The sequence below is a fragment of the Sus scrofa genome, chromosome 13 (genome assembly GCF_000003025.6).
Source record: "Sus scrofa isolate TJ Tabasco breed Duroc chromosome 13, Sscrofa11.1, whole genome shotgun sequence".
Classification (NCBI taxonomy): domain Eukaryota; kingdom Metazoa; phylum Chordata; class Mammalia; order Artiodactyla; family Suidae; genus Sus; species Sus scrofa.
Window position 1 is genome coordinate 47,761,342 of NC_010455.5, and position 18,631 is coordinate 47,779,972.

General features: G+C 39.3%; 1 protein-coding gene across 6 annotated transcripts in view; it reads left to right on the plus strand.

Annotated features, from left to right (window-relative positions):
* Nucleotides 1-18,631, plus strand: part of SLC25A26 (solute carrier family 25 member 26) — a 166,435-nt gene that overhangs the window by 17,866 nt on the left and 129,938 nt on the right. For all 6 annotated transcript variants that reach the window (XR_002337625.1, XM_021069195.1, XM_021069193.1 and 3 more), the window contains exon 3: nt 3,076-3,185. Coding sequence is in view for 5 of the 6 variants with exons in the window: in XM_021069195.1 (XP_020924854.1) it covers nt 3,076-3,185 (110 nt within the window). In the remaining variant the exon portion in view is untranslated. The remainder of the gene's footprint in view (nt 1-3,075; nt 3,186-18,631) is intronic.

Here is an 18,631-nt window from a genome sequence, read left to right on the forward strand (position 1 = left end):
CCCATTCCCACTAACCTCCTCTTTCCAATGTCTTGTTTTTGTTTTGAAGTCGTGTGATTTATGGCCCTCTTATTCTATAATCAATTTAATCTGTTTTACTTAAGCCATCTGTTGGTATACTGTTTTCAGACACTTATGTTAATAATTGTTTACTGATGCTTTGACTGGCTCTCAAAAGCAGACTAAGCAAACAGAAAACCATCGCTATCAAACACACACATAATTTTCACAAAGCGCTGCTCCAGACGATTCTTAAATCTTAGGGTTCGATTTCTTTTTTCTCAGTATATTTCATTAGAAATTCTTTCTGTTCACTTGATATTAAAATGTCCATGTTCACCTCTGAGCAGAGCATTCACATAAAGATCTGTAGTGCAGATCGTTTTTGTCCTTTAGTTTCTCCCTTCTTCCCTCATACCAAGCTATCCTTTGAACAGCCAACTGTTTTGAGGTTATTCTTGCCTTTTTGTGTGTCTTCATTTTTCAGTAATTGATGAGAGCAAGTTGCTGTTGACCACCCCCTCCATGCCAAGTTTTGTTTTATATGAAGGAAATGGGTCTTGGTTCCTGACTTTGTCCACATTGCAATCACCTGGTCACCTGAAGAGATTTTTTTTTTTTTTAAGAATTTTGCTTTTAAAATTTTTTTAAATTTTAAAAAATTCCTGCTGCCTGTGTCCCACTTTCAGAGATTGGGATGTATTGATCTGAGGTGTAGCTTGAGTTTTGGAGGGTTAAAAAAAAAAAAAAAAGTCTCCAGGTGATTTTAATATGCAGACAAGTTTGGGATCCTCTGACCCCAAGGGAACCTTGGGAACCACCAAGGAATATGTTACTAAGTCCCTATCTCTTAGCCATTAGTTCTTAGGATATCTTCTTCATCCTTGTAAATATTTTCTCCCTCCTACGTGTCACACATAGGAATTGTTTTTGTTTTTGTTTTCTTTTTAGGGCTGGACCTGCAGCATATGGAAGTTCCTGGGCTAGCAGTCAAATCAGAGCTGTAGCTGAGGCCTCTACCACAGCCACAGCAACACCACATCTGAGCTGCATCTGTGATCAACTCCGCAGCTCATATCGATGCCAAATCCTTAACCCACTGAGCGAAGCCAGGGATATCCTCATGGATACTAGCTGGGTTCTTAACTTTCTGAGCCACAGTGGAAACGCCACACATAGGAATTGTTGATAAGCTGAAGTGTTAGTGGGTACCTGGTGCTACCTTAAGCTCACAGGGTTGGTATAGAGTGTCAGTAGGAGTTTACATACAGAATGGGGTTTGAATTTTGTGTGTGTATGATTAAGTAGTAGTCTTGCCCTGCTTTTCTTTTTCGCCATCCACAGCACCTTTCAGTGGGGGCGCTGGGTCAACAGTCAAAGTGCCAGAGTTTCAGAAATGGCCTTTTTTTTTTTTCTTTTTTTTCCTGCAGGTTTTTAGTGAATGGAAACTTCCTGTGTGACATTTTTTTTTTTTCTTCTTGTTTTGCTTTTGGTTAAGGTTTGAGTCTGAGTACAAGACACCAGTGTAACATTCAGAGGCTGTAGACGTTTTGAGAACGTATTCTACAGGGGGCTTGGGAGGGACTGAAGGTTGAAAGAAGAGATGAAAAGACCTGTATTGAAGGCCTCGCTCCATATTTAGAAGGAAATTAGAAAAAATATAGTTTTTTGTTTTGTTCTCAGTCTTGGGGAGTGCCGATGGGAGGATGGGGTATGTAGCAGGTGGAACTTAGAGGTGAATGCAATTGTAGATATTCTAGCTGTGCATTTAATGAGTGGGCCAGCGTAGGAAGAACCTCCTTAAGAATCACAAGTGGGAACAGGGACCTTTATTAACTATGTAAAACTGCTTGCATGATCATTTCTCATCCAGGGACAGTGTGCCTCCTCATTGGGCCTGCAGTTTATTTCTTAGCAGCTGAGGGGTGTTGACCCTAACTGTGGAGAACTGATTTTTACTATCAAGCTCTTCTTTTCCTGAGTGTTTCTTTCTTTCTTTCTTTTCTTTTTTTTTGGTCTTTTTAGAGCCACATCCATGGCATATGAAGGTTCCCAGGCTAGAGCTGGAATTGAAGCTGTAGCAGCTGACCTATACCACAGCCGCAGCAACGCCAGGTCTTTAACCCACTGAGTGAGGCCAGGGATTGAACCTGCTTCCTCATGGATACTAGTCTGATTCATTTCCACTAAGCCACAACAGCAACTACTTTTCCTGAGTGTTTCAGTCTCTACCTTGACACATTCAAATGTCCTTCGAAAGATGACTTTGCTACTTATTTATCTTTCATGCCTCATCTTTTATGTGAGTGATAAACATCATATGATTAACTGTACATGACAAGTTGTAAAGCCTTGTGCAGTTAAGATTAGCTCATGGTGATGGGGGTATCTTTTTGGAGATTTTGATTTCCAGTTTTAATTAAATGGTTGATTGTTTCTTTGATGTAAAGGTGAGTAGTAAAAAGTAGCCATGGTTATTTTGAGTAACTAGCAATAAAATGTTGTGGAATAGACGTTTTATTTATTTAAGGTATATGTTTGCAATTTTAATCTTTTTATAAATCAGGGTAGCTGATTGTTTTATGACCATATTAAAGATAGTTTGGATCACAGAAATTGATGTATGTATATATATTTGTGCTACACCCATGACATGTGGAAGTTCCTGGTCCAGGAATTGAACCTGTGCTGCAGTTGGGACCTGCATTGCAACTGTGCCAACACTGGATCCTTAACCTGTTGTACCACAGGGGAAGTTCCATATCCTTTTCTAAAAAGCTTACTAAAATGGTATTGACATGCCAGTATAGACTGGTAAATAACAGGTTAGCTGTTAGGCTTCCACAGGGCAGGAATCCTGTCTTCTGCATTTTTGTAAGTCCAAGGTCAGGTATGTAGCATGAGCTTAGTCAAATCTGCAAGAGTAAAGGGGTGGGGAGGAAGAGTACATATTTAACTATTTATCAGTTATCTCATAATTTAATAATTAGAATTGTAATTTTTTTGAGAAACATTTTGTAACAGTTTGCATACATGTTTAAAGTTTGTGAAAGACTGGCTTGTGTTAAATTTCAGCTGCTGCCTTTTTCATCACCTATGAATATGTAAAATGGTTTCTGCACTCTGATTCATCTTCATATTTGATGCCTGTGAAGCATATGTTGGCTGCCTCTGCTGGAGAAGTGGTAGGTAATGTTATGTATATAAAATACTTCAGAAATGCAAAGCATGTGTATATCTTCAGTACAGATATTACTTTATTTTTAAATTATGAAAAGTCATAAATTATGAATGTCGTAAATCCCAATAAATGTACTTGGGTTAAACATACTAGTTGAAAGATAGTCTAAATAGGATGAAAGAAAAATCCAGCTATATATTATTTACAAGCAACATTCCTCAAACATAATTATACAGAAAGAACAACATTAAAGAGATGGTTGAAAATAGCTGTGCAAATCGTGGTGGCATAATTGAGCTGGAACTCTATTTCCTAAAACTCCCTTTCCAGGAGGGTTCCAGGCTAGTCTGGCTATAAGAGAAGTTTGCTCAAGATTTGCAAGGCGAAAATGAAGCAGCAGTTGTGTTTATAATCAGAAGGTTGGTGTGGGGTCAGGCACTGTTGCAGTTCATACCCCTCATCACTGATCTCTTGGCTTTAGGCAGCTGCCAGGCCTCCAGCTCTCCCAGCTCCCACTAGATCTTCTCTTTCAGCCTCTCTAAATTTTGAGTCAGATGTGTGGGTGTTTATACTGTAGGTCCCCCACACCATCAGAATGGTTAGGGAGAATGTGAGTTCCAGTTGGTCCTTGCTCTTCCCCATTTCACATTCACTGTTTCTTCCTAATGGCCTGCCATCTAAATTTCAATCCCAACACTAGATGCAAAAGCAACAGGTCTACATAAATTGCTTAACCAGCTCTGTCAATTACCACTCATGTCCCTTCACTAGCTCCTTATTCTTATCATTCCTCATGGTTCTGCTTCTCTGATTGACCTTGATTTCAGAAATGCTAGCTGAAATATTTAAAGCAAATAAGAGACAATAGTATAATGATGCAAGGAACAGTTCTCCTGGGAGATGTAATAAACCTGAACTAAATAGCATAGTCTCAGAATATAAAGCAAAAAATTGCCACATTTAACGAGAAATGAATATTACCTTTATTGGAGATACTCACACCTATCTGTAAAAGTCTTAAGACTAGGCAAGTGTAACATGTTAAGACCATAGAAAATTTGAACAGCATGATGGCAGGAATGGTCTAATGGATGTGTATAGAGTTCTGCACCTGTTACAGATTATTCCTTTTTTTCAAGCGTACTTGGAACATGAATAAAAGTTTATGACCCAGTACTTTCCAAAGCAAATTTCAGCAAATGGTGTGGAGAACATGTCATATAGATCACTTGTTGTCTGGTTATAATGAAGTGAAATTGGAAAGTAGTGACAAAAACATAGGCAGTCCATCCCTCCCATGGTTTTAAAAAAACATTTAACTTTTTTTTTTTGTAAGTAATTCATGAGCCAAAAAAACATGATGTAGGTGATAAAATATTTGTAATTAAAAAATACAGGACTATATACTTTTTGTAAGCTAACATAGAGAAGAGTATATAATACCAACAAAAGCTCCCCCTCTCCCCTCGCCCACTTACCTTTCTCCAGCCCTTCTTGCCCAATATTAAAGGACAATCACATGGTCTTGTATGTATGTATGTTTGTATCTGTCTGTCTATCTATCTAATCTGTCTATCCCTCTAATCTTTGTTACCTAGGCAACCACTAGTCTACCCTTTGTCTCTGTAGATTTGCTTATTCTGCATGTTTCATGTAAATGGAATTCTACAATCTTGGTCTTTTGTGACTGGCTTCTTTCACTTAGCATAGTATTTTCAAGATTTCATCCATGTTGTAACGTGTATCAGAACTTCATTCCTTTTTTTTTTTTTTTTTTTTTTTTTGTCTTTTCGTCTTTTCTAGGGCCACATTTGCGGCATATGGAGGCTCCCAGGCTAGGGGTCTAATTGGAGCTGTAGCTGCCGGCCTATGCCAGAGCCATAGCAACACAGGATCCAAGCTGCATCTGTGACCTACACCACAGCTCACAGCAACACCAGATCCTTAACCCACTGAGTGAGGCCAGGGATCGAACCTGCAACCTCATGGTTCCTAGTCAGATTCGTTAACCACTGCTCCACAATGGGAACTCCAGAACTTCATTCCATTTTATTGGCAAATAATAATCCACGTGATATGGCTTTACCACATTTTGTTTGTTCACACATAAGTTGCCGATGTTTTCAGTTTTCTTGGGTATATACCTAGGAGTGGAAATGTTGGTCATATGACTTTACCCTTTGAGGAACTGGCCAGGCTGCTTTCCATAGTGGTTGCATCATTTTACATTCCCTCCATCAGTGGTAAGGGTTCATGTGGAAGTTCCTGGGCCGGGGATTGAACCCAAGCCACAGCAGCGACCAAAGCAACTGCAACACCAGATCCTTAACCTGCTGCACCAAAAGAGAACTCCATAGGTTCCAATTTCTACTGCGCATCTTTGCCAACTTCCTAGTATTACTTGTCTTTTTAATTACTTGTCCTTTTAATTACTTGACTTGCCTTTCCCTGAGAACTAGTGATTTTGAGCCTCTTTTCATGTGCTTATTGGTTATTTGCATTTCTTTTTTGGAGAAATATCTATGACATCTCCTTTGCTCATTCTTTAAGTTGTATATAAGTTGTAGAAGTTCTTTAAATGTTCTAGATCTTCAAAATTTCTGTCCAGTTCTATGTGTTTTTTCAGTTTCTTAATGTTGTCCTTTGAAGCATGTTTTCAATTTTGATGATGTCCAGTTTATCTGTTTTATCTTACATTGCTTGTGCTTTGATATCATAGCTAAGAAACCATTACCTAACCTGGGATCATGAAGATATTTATACCTATGTTTCCTTCCAAGAGTTTTATAATTTTAACTCTTCTGTTTAGGTCTTTGACCTGTTTTGAGTTAATTTTTGTACCTGGTCTAACTTGATTCTTTTGCATGTGTTTATCCAGTTGACCTAGCACCATTTGTTAAAGACTCTTCTTTAACCATTGAATGGCCTTGGCACCCTTGTCAGACACTAATGGACCATAAGCTTAGGGCTTATTTGTGGACTCTGTATCCTGTTCTGTTGTTCTATATGTCTCTCCTTAGGCTAGTACCACACAACCTTGATTACTGCAGCTTTGTAGTAGGTTTTGAAATCAGAAGTGAGTCCTCCAACTTTGTGCTTCTCTATCAGGATTGTTTCTGCATCTTCTGGGTCTTTTGCATTTCTATGTGAATTTTAGAATCTGCTTGTCAATTTCTGCAAAAAAGGCAACTGAGATTTTGGTAGGGATTGCACTGAATCTGCAGATTAATTTGGGGAGCATTATCATTGTAACCGTATTAATTTTCCAATCCATAAACATAAGCTGTTTAATTTTCTTTAGTTTCTTTTAACAATGTTTTGTAGTTTCCTAGTATACATTTTATATTTCTGTTAGATTTATTCCTAAGTAATGTATTCTTTTTGATGCTATTGTACATTGAACTTTTTTCTTAATTTTATTTTCAGTTAGTTTATTGCCAGTGTATAGAAACAAATCGATGTTTGTATACTGATCTTGTATCCTTTGGCATTGCTGAACTCAATTACATGTAAAGTTTAGTGGATTCTTTAAGATTTTCTACAAATAAGATCATATCATCTGCACATAGAGATAGTTTTACTTCTTTCTATACAATCTGTATGTCTTTTATTTCATTTTCTTGCTTAATTGACATGGTTAGAAGCTCCAGTATAGTGTTGAATAAGAGTGTTGAGAATGGCCATCCTTATCTTGTTCCTGATTTTAGGAAGAAAGTATTTAGTGTTTCAGTTAAGTATAATGTTTCTATTCCTATTCTGATAAGTGAATTTTTTTTTCTATTAGGAATGGTTACATTTTGTCATTGATTTTTATTTGTCTGTTGAGATAATCATGTGATTTTTATTCTTTATTTTACTGAGTCTGTGTTTTGTATTAATTGATTTTCAAATGCTAAATCACTCCTTGATTTGCAAGCCAGATGTTAAATCTTGCTTGATCATGGTATATAATACTGTTTATATGATGCTAGGTTTATTTACTAGTATTTTGTTGAGGACTTGACTTCTTTATTTGTAAGAGATGCCTATCTATAGTTATCTTTCCTTTATCTTTACTGGTGTTGGTATTAAGGTAAAATTGGCCTCATAGAATGAGTTGGGAAGTGTTAAGGTAATTTCTTTATAAGTTACTGTAAAGAAAAAAGTCATATTTATTATATCAGTTTGGTTGATGAAAACATACCAGATACTAGTAACTGAACAATTCAGGAGAAAAGGAATTATGGAGAAAATAATCTCAGTTCTAAAAAAAGCAGGGGTCTCCCTATTCATGTGATACTTTGAATTGTTGAGGTTATGATGTTTGGTATGCGAAGAAAAGATATCTGGTCCTCTTTGATATTTTTGCGTTTATTTATTTACATCTGGGAGTATATATGGTTTTATATTTTCCAGTACTATACAGTGAATTTCTTGATTTAAGAAATCTTTTGGATGGTTCCTTGAAGAGAATGTTGAAAGAAATTAGCCTGAGAGACATTAAATTCACTGTTTTCTGTAAAACTTTTTTGATATTGGTTTAAAAATGGTTTTTCAGAACCCAAGCTAATTCTGGATTTTATAAAATTGCTTTAATAATTTACTGAACTTGAAAGTGTGATGGGACTAAAAATATATTAATTCTTGAATAGCAAAGAGCATAAAGTAGTAGTTCCTTTTACGAGCTAGAGGCCCCTTAAGGCATTTAATGATACCCATGGTTGTCTCCTCAATAAAGTGAGCATATGTACAGTTTGCATACGATTTCTAGAGATTTACATTCCCTCCATTCTTACCCAAAATAAGGACTCTGGTGCTTGAATTCTACCTGCAGATCACTTTAGTCTGTGATTTAAGAGCAATTTCTGTTTAATTAAAAAAAATCTTTTAACCTGTTACTCTTGGTGTAGATTGTGTTTTTGTGATTATGTTCTGATATAGAACCTCCATTGCAATGTAATTATTTTCGAGTTTATATACTGAAGAATAACAAATGGTGTGTGAGAGTTTCACTGTCTCAGGTTGTAAAGCTTCTATCCTTATGATTGCTCTTGCCTGTTGTAGAATTGCCAGTTGCTTTGATTAAGTTTAAATATATTCTCATAAATTCAACACTTGGTTTACATTATTTGGTATGTTACTGAGAGTAAGCAGCAAAAAGAACCTGGCCACTTTTTTTCATTTCACACAGGGCCATCCTGCCTGAAAGTTCTTGCCATGTTGGAGAATAGACTTTCTTCAATTTATAAAATTTCTGTCTCTTAGATGGACCAAGAATGTAACAAGTGATATAATTAAGTAGGGCAAAGGGTAGTTGTTACATCACTTATATTAATTATACAGCTTTACATTTGTAGAAAATACTGTGTATTCTAACATGTCAGTATGTATAACAGATATTTTTTAAAAATTGGGGATTTTTAAACATAATATTCTGTGTGTGAACTGTTGGGCATAGGAGATGGGGTGGGTGGACTTAAGAGTTAGGACCTAAGGATAGGAAGTAGGTATCCATAAGACTGGAAATAAATAAATAATTCTAGGACACCCCCCCCCCCTTTTTCTGCCTTTTTTTAGGGATGTACCTGTATCATATCAAAGTTCCCAGGCTAGGGGTCAAATCAAAGCTGCAGCTATAGGCTTACGCCACAGCAACAGCAACACTGGTCCGAGCCTCATCTGCAACCTGCACCACAGCTTATGGCAACTCGGGATCCTTAACCCACTGAGTGAGGCCAGGGATCGAACCTGCATCCTTGTGGACACTAGTTGGGCTCATTACCACTGAGTCATAATGGGAACTTCCTAGGACACTCTTATCTTTATTGTGTCTCTTAAGGTTTCACTGGCCCTTAGGAGCTAAGGCCTAATGTCAGGTGCCTTTTATGTAGTTTCTTTGATACTTGGAGAACCTTAAGAGTAGAATTGATCAGCATTAGGTACATAGATCGTGGACTTGACCGGTGCAGCATCTCTTGATGTTGACTTTGATTTTAAATTCAGTTACTGTTTAGTATGCTAAAGTTTGCCACATTTATGAAGTTGTGAAAATGTTGGTTCTGGTGCTCCAGTAATCTTTGAACTTTCTTCAGTAAAATTATCAGTGGGAGTTCCTGTTGTGGCTCAGCATGTTAAGAATCTGACTAGTATCCATGAGGACGTGGGTTCAATCCCTGGCCTCCCTCAGTGGGTTAAGGATCTGGCATTGCCATGAACTGTGGTGTAGGTTGAAGACGTGGCTTGGATGCAGCTCAGATCCAAGTTGCCATGGCTGTGATGTGGGCTGGCAGCTATAGCTCTGATTTGACCCCTCGCGTGGGAACTTCCATATGCCGAGGGCACAGTGGTAAAACAAAGAAAAAAAACTTCAGCAACATGCTTCAGTTTTGTAGAGTGTAAACTTATGGTTTCAGATTCATCCAAGTGTGGCTACTGTAAGTAAGGGAAAGAAACTGGTGCATTTAGGAGAAACAAATAGATAAAAGGAATAGAAAGCAAAAAAACATGTATAGTTGTCAGTGGTCAAAAAAGTATAATGAGACCTAGAGAAAATCAGGTACAGTTTAGCGCAGTCATTGTTGTGGAACACATTTGGCTTGATATAAGATAGTTATGATGCAAATGGATTCCTTAGAAACCGTAATATATTTTGTTGGTATGTGTCCACAGTTATCTTGTTGTAGTGATAAGTGTGTGAAACTTAGAAACAAAAGAACACTGTCGTGATAACCATTCCCTGTAGCAGCAGCTTGATTAAAAGTTAATGACAAATCAATAAAACTATAATTACAACCTTCTACCGTATGTTTGTAATTTGGAATACAGTAAAATCGATCAAATAAGATTTAATATGTAACAACAGTAGGAAGAGTCCCGTTTGTGCCATTTTTATTAGGAAGTTTGCTGTACCAAATCTCTAAATCCCTACCTCAATTATTTTACAGCTCAGTTTTCATCAGGCACAGAACAAGCCCTGTGAGAAGTGGAATCTGTAATTAGATCAGAAGGGTTGGTGCAGGTTTACTTTAATATAACAGATGCTGTAACATAGCAGAATTTTTTTTTTTTAAGGCTTTAGGATTTGCCTTTCCCTACTTATACCCTTAGTTAGCATGGTTTTCAGAGATAAAAGAACATTGAAATTTCTTTACCATTAAAAATGGCCCCTGTGAATTTAATGTGCTCACGGGTGACGAGGTTGCATGTCCTCACATAAATAAATGGTGGCAGATTTTACTTTTCAGCCCCATTCTAACTTGGGATTGAGAAAGCTAGGAATGAAAGGATACCATGTTTTGTAAATGCTTTTCTGACAGCCTCTAACAGTACTTCCCTACACATCAGTGTGGCCCACGGAGCACCTGCTTTACAAGCAATTGCCTGGGCAGCAGGTTATAAACGAAGATTTTTTAGAAGTGGCTCTTGGGGGCCTTGCATTTTAAACAAGATTCTTGGATAGTTCTGGTATTTAGTGATACTTAAGCACCACTGAAAGATTATCAAAAATGTTAATTATATCCCAGAAGTAAATATTTTTACTGAGTTGACTTGGCAATTGGGTGCCGAAGAGTATTTTCATAGGTGTGGAACACCATGATAGAAAATGTAATTATTCCTTTTGGCTTTCTCAGAATGACATACTTTTAGGCTTACTAAAAAACCCTCATTAATGAATTGGTTAGTTTAGAGGGTGGCGGTGTACTCAGACAAGTAGATTTGGATTTTGAAGTTAGGGTGAGCCTAGTGTATCCAGCTCTGGCCGTTTTCTTCAAGGTGAGTGCCATTGAAGAGCCTCGAAAGTGAAAGCAGCTTAGGCTGTGATTCAACTACTCTAGCACCTAACATGGTCTGTGGAGCTACTTTGTACTGTGGACATTCAGGGCCTTGTTGAGTATCAGAATATGGGGTGAGCACATCATTTTTATGCGGCTTTCCCACTGATTTGGCTGCTTGAAGAATTACATGTGTTTGTTGTCAGGGGTGTTGTCAGCTATACAGTGTGACACGTTTTTTTATCATTGTGTTTTCCCTAATGGGGATTAAGCTATTTTCTACTACATTCCTAGTATCATGTTCTAAAATGTGTGTATAGTGTTTTTCATGACCTTTACTGGACTTTTCTGGGAAGAACCACTGAGCAAGACAATAAAAAAAAGGTGACAACTTTTGAAACATGTTTTTGCTTTTGAAGTGATCATGGTGGATTTTGAAATGTCCATACATTAATAGAAATGAGCTCTCTACAGTTGTGGTCATAGTCCATCAGTCTCTGGTGCTGTTGTACAGTCGAGTCATGGGAGATAAGCCAAGTGAAAAATAAGATGGGTGTCACCCAAGTGCAGGATTGCTGTCAGGTCTGAAGGAAGCTGGCAGCCATACCACAGATGAAAATGCTTGTGTACCTCACGATGTCTGCAGGCAGGAATGTACAGATAGTGCTAGGAGATCTGTACTTTAATTAGGAGCTGAAACCGAGCAGTCAGATACCCCACCACACTCACCCAGGCACTTAGCCTTGTGATACCTCCAAGCACATGCCTCTGCCAATGGGGGCCTCTTGCCCTATTCTCCTGTCTGTTCGATTTCCATTGTGCCTGGAACCTTTTTTCACTTTAGGACATCACGTACATAAGATGGATGGACTTGGTGACTCATTCTTAGGAATGCAGAACTGTAATAATCACACAAGTTAATCTCCAGGGAGTTCTATTATGGCTCAGTGGGTTATGAACCTGACTAGTATCCATGAGGATGAAGGTTTGATTCCCTGGCTTCCCTCAGTGGGTTAAGGATCCGGTGTTGCCATGAGTTGTCGTGTAGGTTGCAGATGTGGCTCAGATCTGGCATTGCTGTGGCTGCGGCGTTGGCCAGCAGCTGTAGCTCTGTTTCAACTCCAGCCTGGGAACTTCCATTTGCTGCATGTGTGGCCCTGAAAAAAGAAAGTTAATCTCCAGAATATAAAAAATAACCTCCTGGAGTTCCCGTCGTGGCGCAGTGGTTAACGAATCCGACTAGGAACCATGAGGTTGCGGGTTGGTCCCTGCCCTTGCTCAGTGGGTTAACGATCCGGCGTTGCCGTGAGCTGTGGTGTAGGTTGCAGACGCGGCTCGGATCCCGCGTTGCTGTGGCTCTGGCGTAGGCCGGTGGCTACAGCTCCGATTCGACCCCTAGCCTGGGAACCTCCATATGCCGCGGGAGCGGCCCAAAGAAATAGCTAAAAAGACAAAAAAAAAAAACAAAAAAACCTCCTTTTCCATTGTTGCCATTAAACACTTTCCTTTTTACGTCCTTTCTTTATTTGGACCTCTTTGACTTCTATTATTTTATTTTTTAAATTGAAAGATAGTCAGTTTACTATGTGTTCATTTCTGGAGTACAGCAAAGTGATTCAGTTATACTATATATACATACTCTTTTTCATACTCTTTTCTATTATGGTTGACTACGGGATATTGAGTATAGTTCCTTGTGCTATACAGTAGGGCTTTGCTGTTTACCTATTTTATATATAGTAGCGTATACCTACTAACCCCGGGGATTCCTTTTGTATCAGCTGCTTTTATTCAGAAGCTCTTCGTTTCCTCTACCACTTTTGTTGTCCTCACCTGGCAGTATGGGTTTAGATCTTAATGTGTTCTCAGCACTGAAGAGAAAATGACAAAATACTGCCTTTAGAGGCTTGCAGTCTAGAGGTGTAGATGGACGTGTAAGTGTGTAAGGGTTACAGTTATTTTAGGACAGTAATAAGCACAAGGTGCATTGAGAGCCTGAAGGGGAGTGGGTTGGAGTAGGTAGATGGGTGTTGACTTAGGAAAGGCCTTGTGGAATAGCTAGTCCTCAAGCTGCATTTCAGAGTGCGATTGTTAAGTGAACCTGCAAAGAAGTTACTGAAGTTATGCAGAGCCCTTGTTAGACGTTTTCAATTTCTACATGGAATAGACATAGCCAGGTCATTGTCAAGGCCCTGCCTGCTATGGCGAGGAGGTTTTGGCTGTTATTCTCTGAAGGGCTGAGCAGAAGAACAGCCCTGGCTGGTATTTTAAGAACAACCTCTGCCAGCTGTGTGGAGGTGGATGTGATGTGTGAATGGAGGTGAGGAGAGTGTTCTAGAAATTGCTGGAGAGAGAGAGCCTCCCTTGAGGCAAGGCTGGGGCTTGCAGAGGGAGAAGGTGAATTCAAGTTCATGAGAATTGGCCAGAAGGTGGGGGTTCTTTTCAAAGCTCTTCCAGCAGCCTTCCTTCCTCCAGGGTCTGTTTCATGGTGGCTGTCTTTTTACTCATCGTGTCTGTGCGTGTTGTGCACATGCTTGAACTCTCCATCAGTTCCTGAGCTTGGCTTGCTAAGCATACCCCAGCCCTCCAGCTGGCCCGGCCCTCTGGGCCGAGCTGACAGAAAGGAGAGGAAGGAGAGAGAGGGCAGGGCCTGGCATGACCCTTGTGTGGGCATGATCCTGCTGGTAGTTATTTGTTTCGAGTCCTGGCATGGATGTGCTGAGATTTTCCAGTCAGGTTCTTGTTATGGAACAACTCACCTCACCCCACCCCACCCCCCGACCCCACCCCCTTTCCTGCTGGCTTGATTTCTCCAGCACTTTTCAGACTGTCCTCTGTTGTCTGGACTTTTCTTCTCCCTACTGTGGTAGCTGCGTTTGTTCAGGTGATTATGACTCGTGACCTTATAATTGGCCAGGGTCGGTCAGTGATGATCTTGTGTGGTTAGTAGACAGGAGGGAAGGGGAGCTCTCTGTTGGCTTTTTTATTAAGAGCAGTGTCAGTTTATGGAACACAGATTAAGTTCAGCTTTACAGAAACAATGAATTTGACTTTCATATAGGAAAATGGATGAAGTTGAAGAAACCTTTTTAAGCCAGAAGAGTGTTCCTTGGCCAATACTACCACTCCATTGTCAGTGGAAAACCAAAGACTTCTTTCCAAGAGCCAAGCTATTAAAGTTAAGAGTAGCTCTGTCTTGGGGTTCTGCACTTTGGCAGGGACAAACCTTTATTATTATTATTTTTTACCACATTATCTTGTTAAGAGTAGGATTCTTGGTAGCATAATGAATTAAATTGCCAATGTTACAAGCTTGCTTTGGTTTGTAATTTTGTACTTTGAGATATCTGAGTGCTTTTTATGTATCCAGCATTGCGATTGCTGCTCAGAGACTTAGAATAAGAAATTTTGACCCCTGTCCTTGAGGAATGTGTGAAGAAGTTGGATCCATTTATTAAATAAGTAGAGAATATTTGAGGAGGTCTCGGTAAGGAGACAGCATGTGGGTCATGAGCTGTCAGGTTACACAGATCAGGGTCGGAATTGTGACTTGTCTGTGTGTTGCTGTGTGTCTGTAGGCCGTTTACTCAGGCTCACTGAGCTGCTGTTTTCCTTCTCTTGAAATACTGGGTTCATGCTACCCCGTCACAGTTCTTGTAAAGATTAAGTGATACAGTGCTTCTAAAGTGCTCAGCCTAGCATGTTACACGTGAAATAGCCATTAAATTTGTTTCTGGTCCCATGTTACACAGATTATAGTTGGTGAGCACATTTTAGAATTGTTTTGGGAAGGCTGTTGTTTCAGAAGATGAAGAAATTGAAATTCACAGAAGTTGAGTGATACATTGAAGGTTTCCCAGCTGCTATAGATGATAAGACACCATTGCAGAGTGAAGAGAGAAATATTAGACCTTAATTTTCTCCTTTTTATGTCGTTTTTAAAAATGGCAGAACTGATGCCAAGCTGGAGATGGGAAGTATACTGCTTGGGTTATGTCAAGAACTCAGATCACTCTGGGTTTCTTAAACTAAGACAAGGTCAGTGTTCTAAAATTTGCCTTTGGTTATGATGGTCTGCAAAATAATGGTCTAAAGATGTCCAAGTCCCTGTAGCCTGTGACTGAATTACCTAACATGGCAAAAGGGCTTTGCAGGGGTGAGGAAGTTAAGGATTTTAAGATGAGAAGGTTTTCTGTGTCATTCAGGTGAGCCCAGTGTAAGCACAAAAGTCCTTATAAGAGGGAAGTGGCAGAGTCAGAGAGAGAGATGTTAGGATGTTATGCTGATGGTTTGAAGATGGAGAAAGGGTTCCCAGACCAAGGACTGCAGGTGACTTCTAGAAACAAAGATGTAGATGCTCCTGGAGTTCCCGTTGTGGCGCAGTGGTTAATGAATCCGACTAGGAACCATGAGGTTTCGGGTTCGATCCCTGGCCTTGCTCAGTGGGTTAAGGATCCAGCATTGAGGTGAGCTGTGGTGTGGGTCGCAGATGTGGCTCAGATCCCACATTGCTATGGCTCTGGCGTAGGCCGGCAGCTACAGCTCTGATTGGACCCCTAGCCTGGGAACCTCCATATGCCGTGGGTGCGGCCCTAGAAAAGGCAAAAAGACAAAAACAAAACAAAACAAAAAAACAAAAAAACCCCTCCCCCCCCCCAAAAAAAACGATGTAAATGCTCCCTTAGAGTCCCCAGAAGGAATGCTGCTTGGCTGATCCCTGTATTTTAGCTCAGACCCATTTTGGACTTCTGACCTCCACAATTATGAGAATAGATTTGTGGGGTTTTTTCTTTTTTATTTTTTTGTCTTTTTAGGGCTGCTTCTGACGTATGGAGGTTCCAGGCTAGGGTTCGAATTGGAGCTGTAGCCACTGGCCTGCCCTACATCACAGCACAGCAACGAGGGATCTGAGCCGCATCTGCGGCCTACACCACAGGGTCATGGCAACACCAGATTCTTAACTCACTGAGCAATGCCAGGAATTGAACCTATGTTGTCATGGATGCTAGTCAGATTTGCTTCCACTGAGCCATGATGGGAATTCCCATTTGTGTTGTTTTAAGCCACTAATAATGTAGTAATTTGTTACAGCAGCAATAGGAAACTAATGTAGTTAGCATTACATTCGCCTCCATTTTCAGATTTTATATTGGTTGAGATCTAGAAATGCATCCATGAGACATTTAGCATCAAATGTGCGATCCCAGCTCCATTCTTTTATGGAAAGTTACAAAAGTCAGAAAGCCATTTGGGGCTTGGGCTTATCTCTGGGGTGTATAAAATTCTGCAAACAACTTCTAGACACAGGGCCCAAGATAATTATTTTTGGTGAAAAAGACTCTTAACTTTGTGTGTAGAGTCTGTATTATCAAGTATGTTAGTTTTGTTAGGCAAGAGAAGACCTATACTTCAAAAAATAAAAAATTTTCGTTCTGTACCTATTGGCTATTTGTATATATGGAGAGTCTTATAAGAAAGAAAGGTATGATGAACTTATGCCTCAGTATCAGTGGGTAAAATTTATTTTATTTTTTTTTGTCTTTTTGCTATTTCATTGCGCCGCTCCCGCGGCATATGGAGGTTCCCAGGCTAGGGGTCTAATTGGAGCTGTAGCCGCTGGCCTACGCCAGAGCCACAGCAACGCAGGATCCGAGCCTTGTCTGCGACCTACACCACAGCTCACGGCAACGCCGGATCGTTAACCCACTGAGCAAGGCCAGGGATCGAACCCGCAACCTCATGGTTCCTAGTCGGATTCGTTAGCCACTGCGCCACGACGGGAACTCCAGTGGGTAAAATTTAAACCCTAAGAAAGGTACCTTAAATTTATCAGTTGCTGTTTATATTATTTTTATCAGCAGCTGCGATTCCATTTACAGCCAGAAGATGGCAGACTTGACAAACAGATAAACTGTTCAGTTGTAGTGGTTTTGAATTTAAATGGCGGTGTAGAAAGATATGTTAGGTATTTTTATTTTGGAAACCTTTCTAAAAAGAATTTTGGAATTACATAAAGAATATAGAATAAAATACAAGTTAATAATCTGCATTTTAAAAATCTTTAGAGTGCTCTGAATTCTCATTGTTTCTGTCTGCCTCTCTTTCATTAATTTGCCACCTGCAGTTTACTCTACAGTCTTAAACAGCTTTTATTTTGTATGTGATTAAGCTTTGATTGGCTCTATTCACCTTATTTAAGTTTCTCTTGAACTAATTATAGAATTGCTGGCTTAAACATGAAGAATTAGCTGATAATTAAACCTGGAACCTGGAAAGTTCATTAATCGAGTGTAAATATCATATACTTTTGATGAAAAATAATTCTGGCTCAGTATCCCAAGGCAAATAGAAATAAAAGCAAAATTAAACAAGTGGGACTAATCAAACCTATAAACTCTTGCACAGCAAAGGAAAACATAAAATAAAAAGGCAACCTACAGACTGGAAGAAAATAATCTGCAAATGATGTAACTGACAAGAGCTTAATTTCCAAAATATATCAACAGCTTATATAGCTCAATAACAACAACAACAACAAAACCACAATCAGAAAATGGGCAGAAGACCTAAACAGACATTTCTCCAAAGAAGACATGCAGATGTCCAACGGGCATATGAAAAGGTGCTCAGCATCACTAATTATTAGAGATATGCAAATCAAAACCACAATGAGATTTCACCTCACACCAGTCAGAATGGCCATCATCAAAAAGCCTGCAAACAATAAATGCTGGAGAGGGTGTGGAGAAAAGGGAACCCTCCTAAACTTTTGGTAGGATTGCAAATTGTTGCAGCCACTGTGGAAGACAGTATGGAAGTTCCTTAAAAATCGAAAAATAGGACTACCATATGATAGAGCAATCACATTCCTGAGTATCTATCCAGAGAAAACCATAATTTGAAAAGATATATGCGCCCCAATGTTCATTGCAGCACTACTTAAAATAGCCAAGACATGGAACCAGCCTAAATGTCCAATGACAGAGAAGTGGATGAAGAAGATGTGGCACATGTATACAGTAGAATGTTACTCATCTATAAAAAGAATGAAATAATATCATTTGCAGCAATGTGGATGGATCTAGAGATGATCATACTAAGTGAAGTAAGTCAGAAAAAGACAAATACCATATGATATCACTTATATGTGGGATCTAAAAATGACGCAAATGAACTTATTTATAAAACAAACAGACTCAGACATAGTAAATGAATTTATGGTTACCACTGGGGAAGGAGTGGAGAAGGGATAAATTAGGAGGTTGAGATTATCAGACACAAATTACCATTATATAAAGTAGATAACAAGGTCTGACTGTATAGCCCAGAAAACTAAATTTAGTATCTTGTAATAAACTATAATGAAAAATAGTCTGAAAATGTGTATGTGTGTGTATGTGCGTCACTGAATCACATTGCTGTGCATCAGAAGCTAACACAACATTGTAAATCAGCTACAATGAAAAAAAAATCTGGAGATGATAATCAAAAGTTTTAGGTTTTACCCTTGCATCCTAATCCTAACCCTGACCTTCAGCAACTTCTATCTCAGATTGATTATCATTATTTTTTAATGGCTGAACCTGCAGCATATGAAAGTTCCCAGGCCAGGATTGACTCTGAGCCGCAGCTGTGACCTGAGCAGCAGCTGTGGCAACGCCAGATCCTTTAATCCACTGTGGAGGCTTGGGGTCAAAGC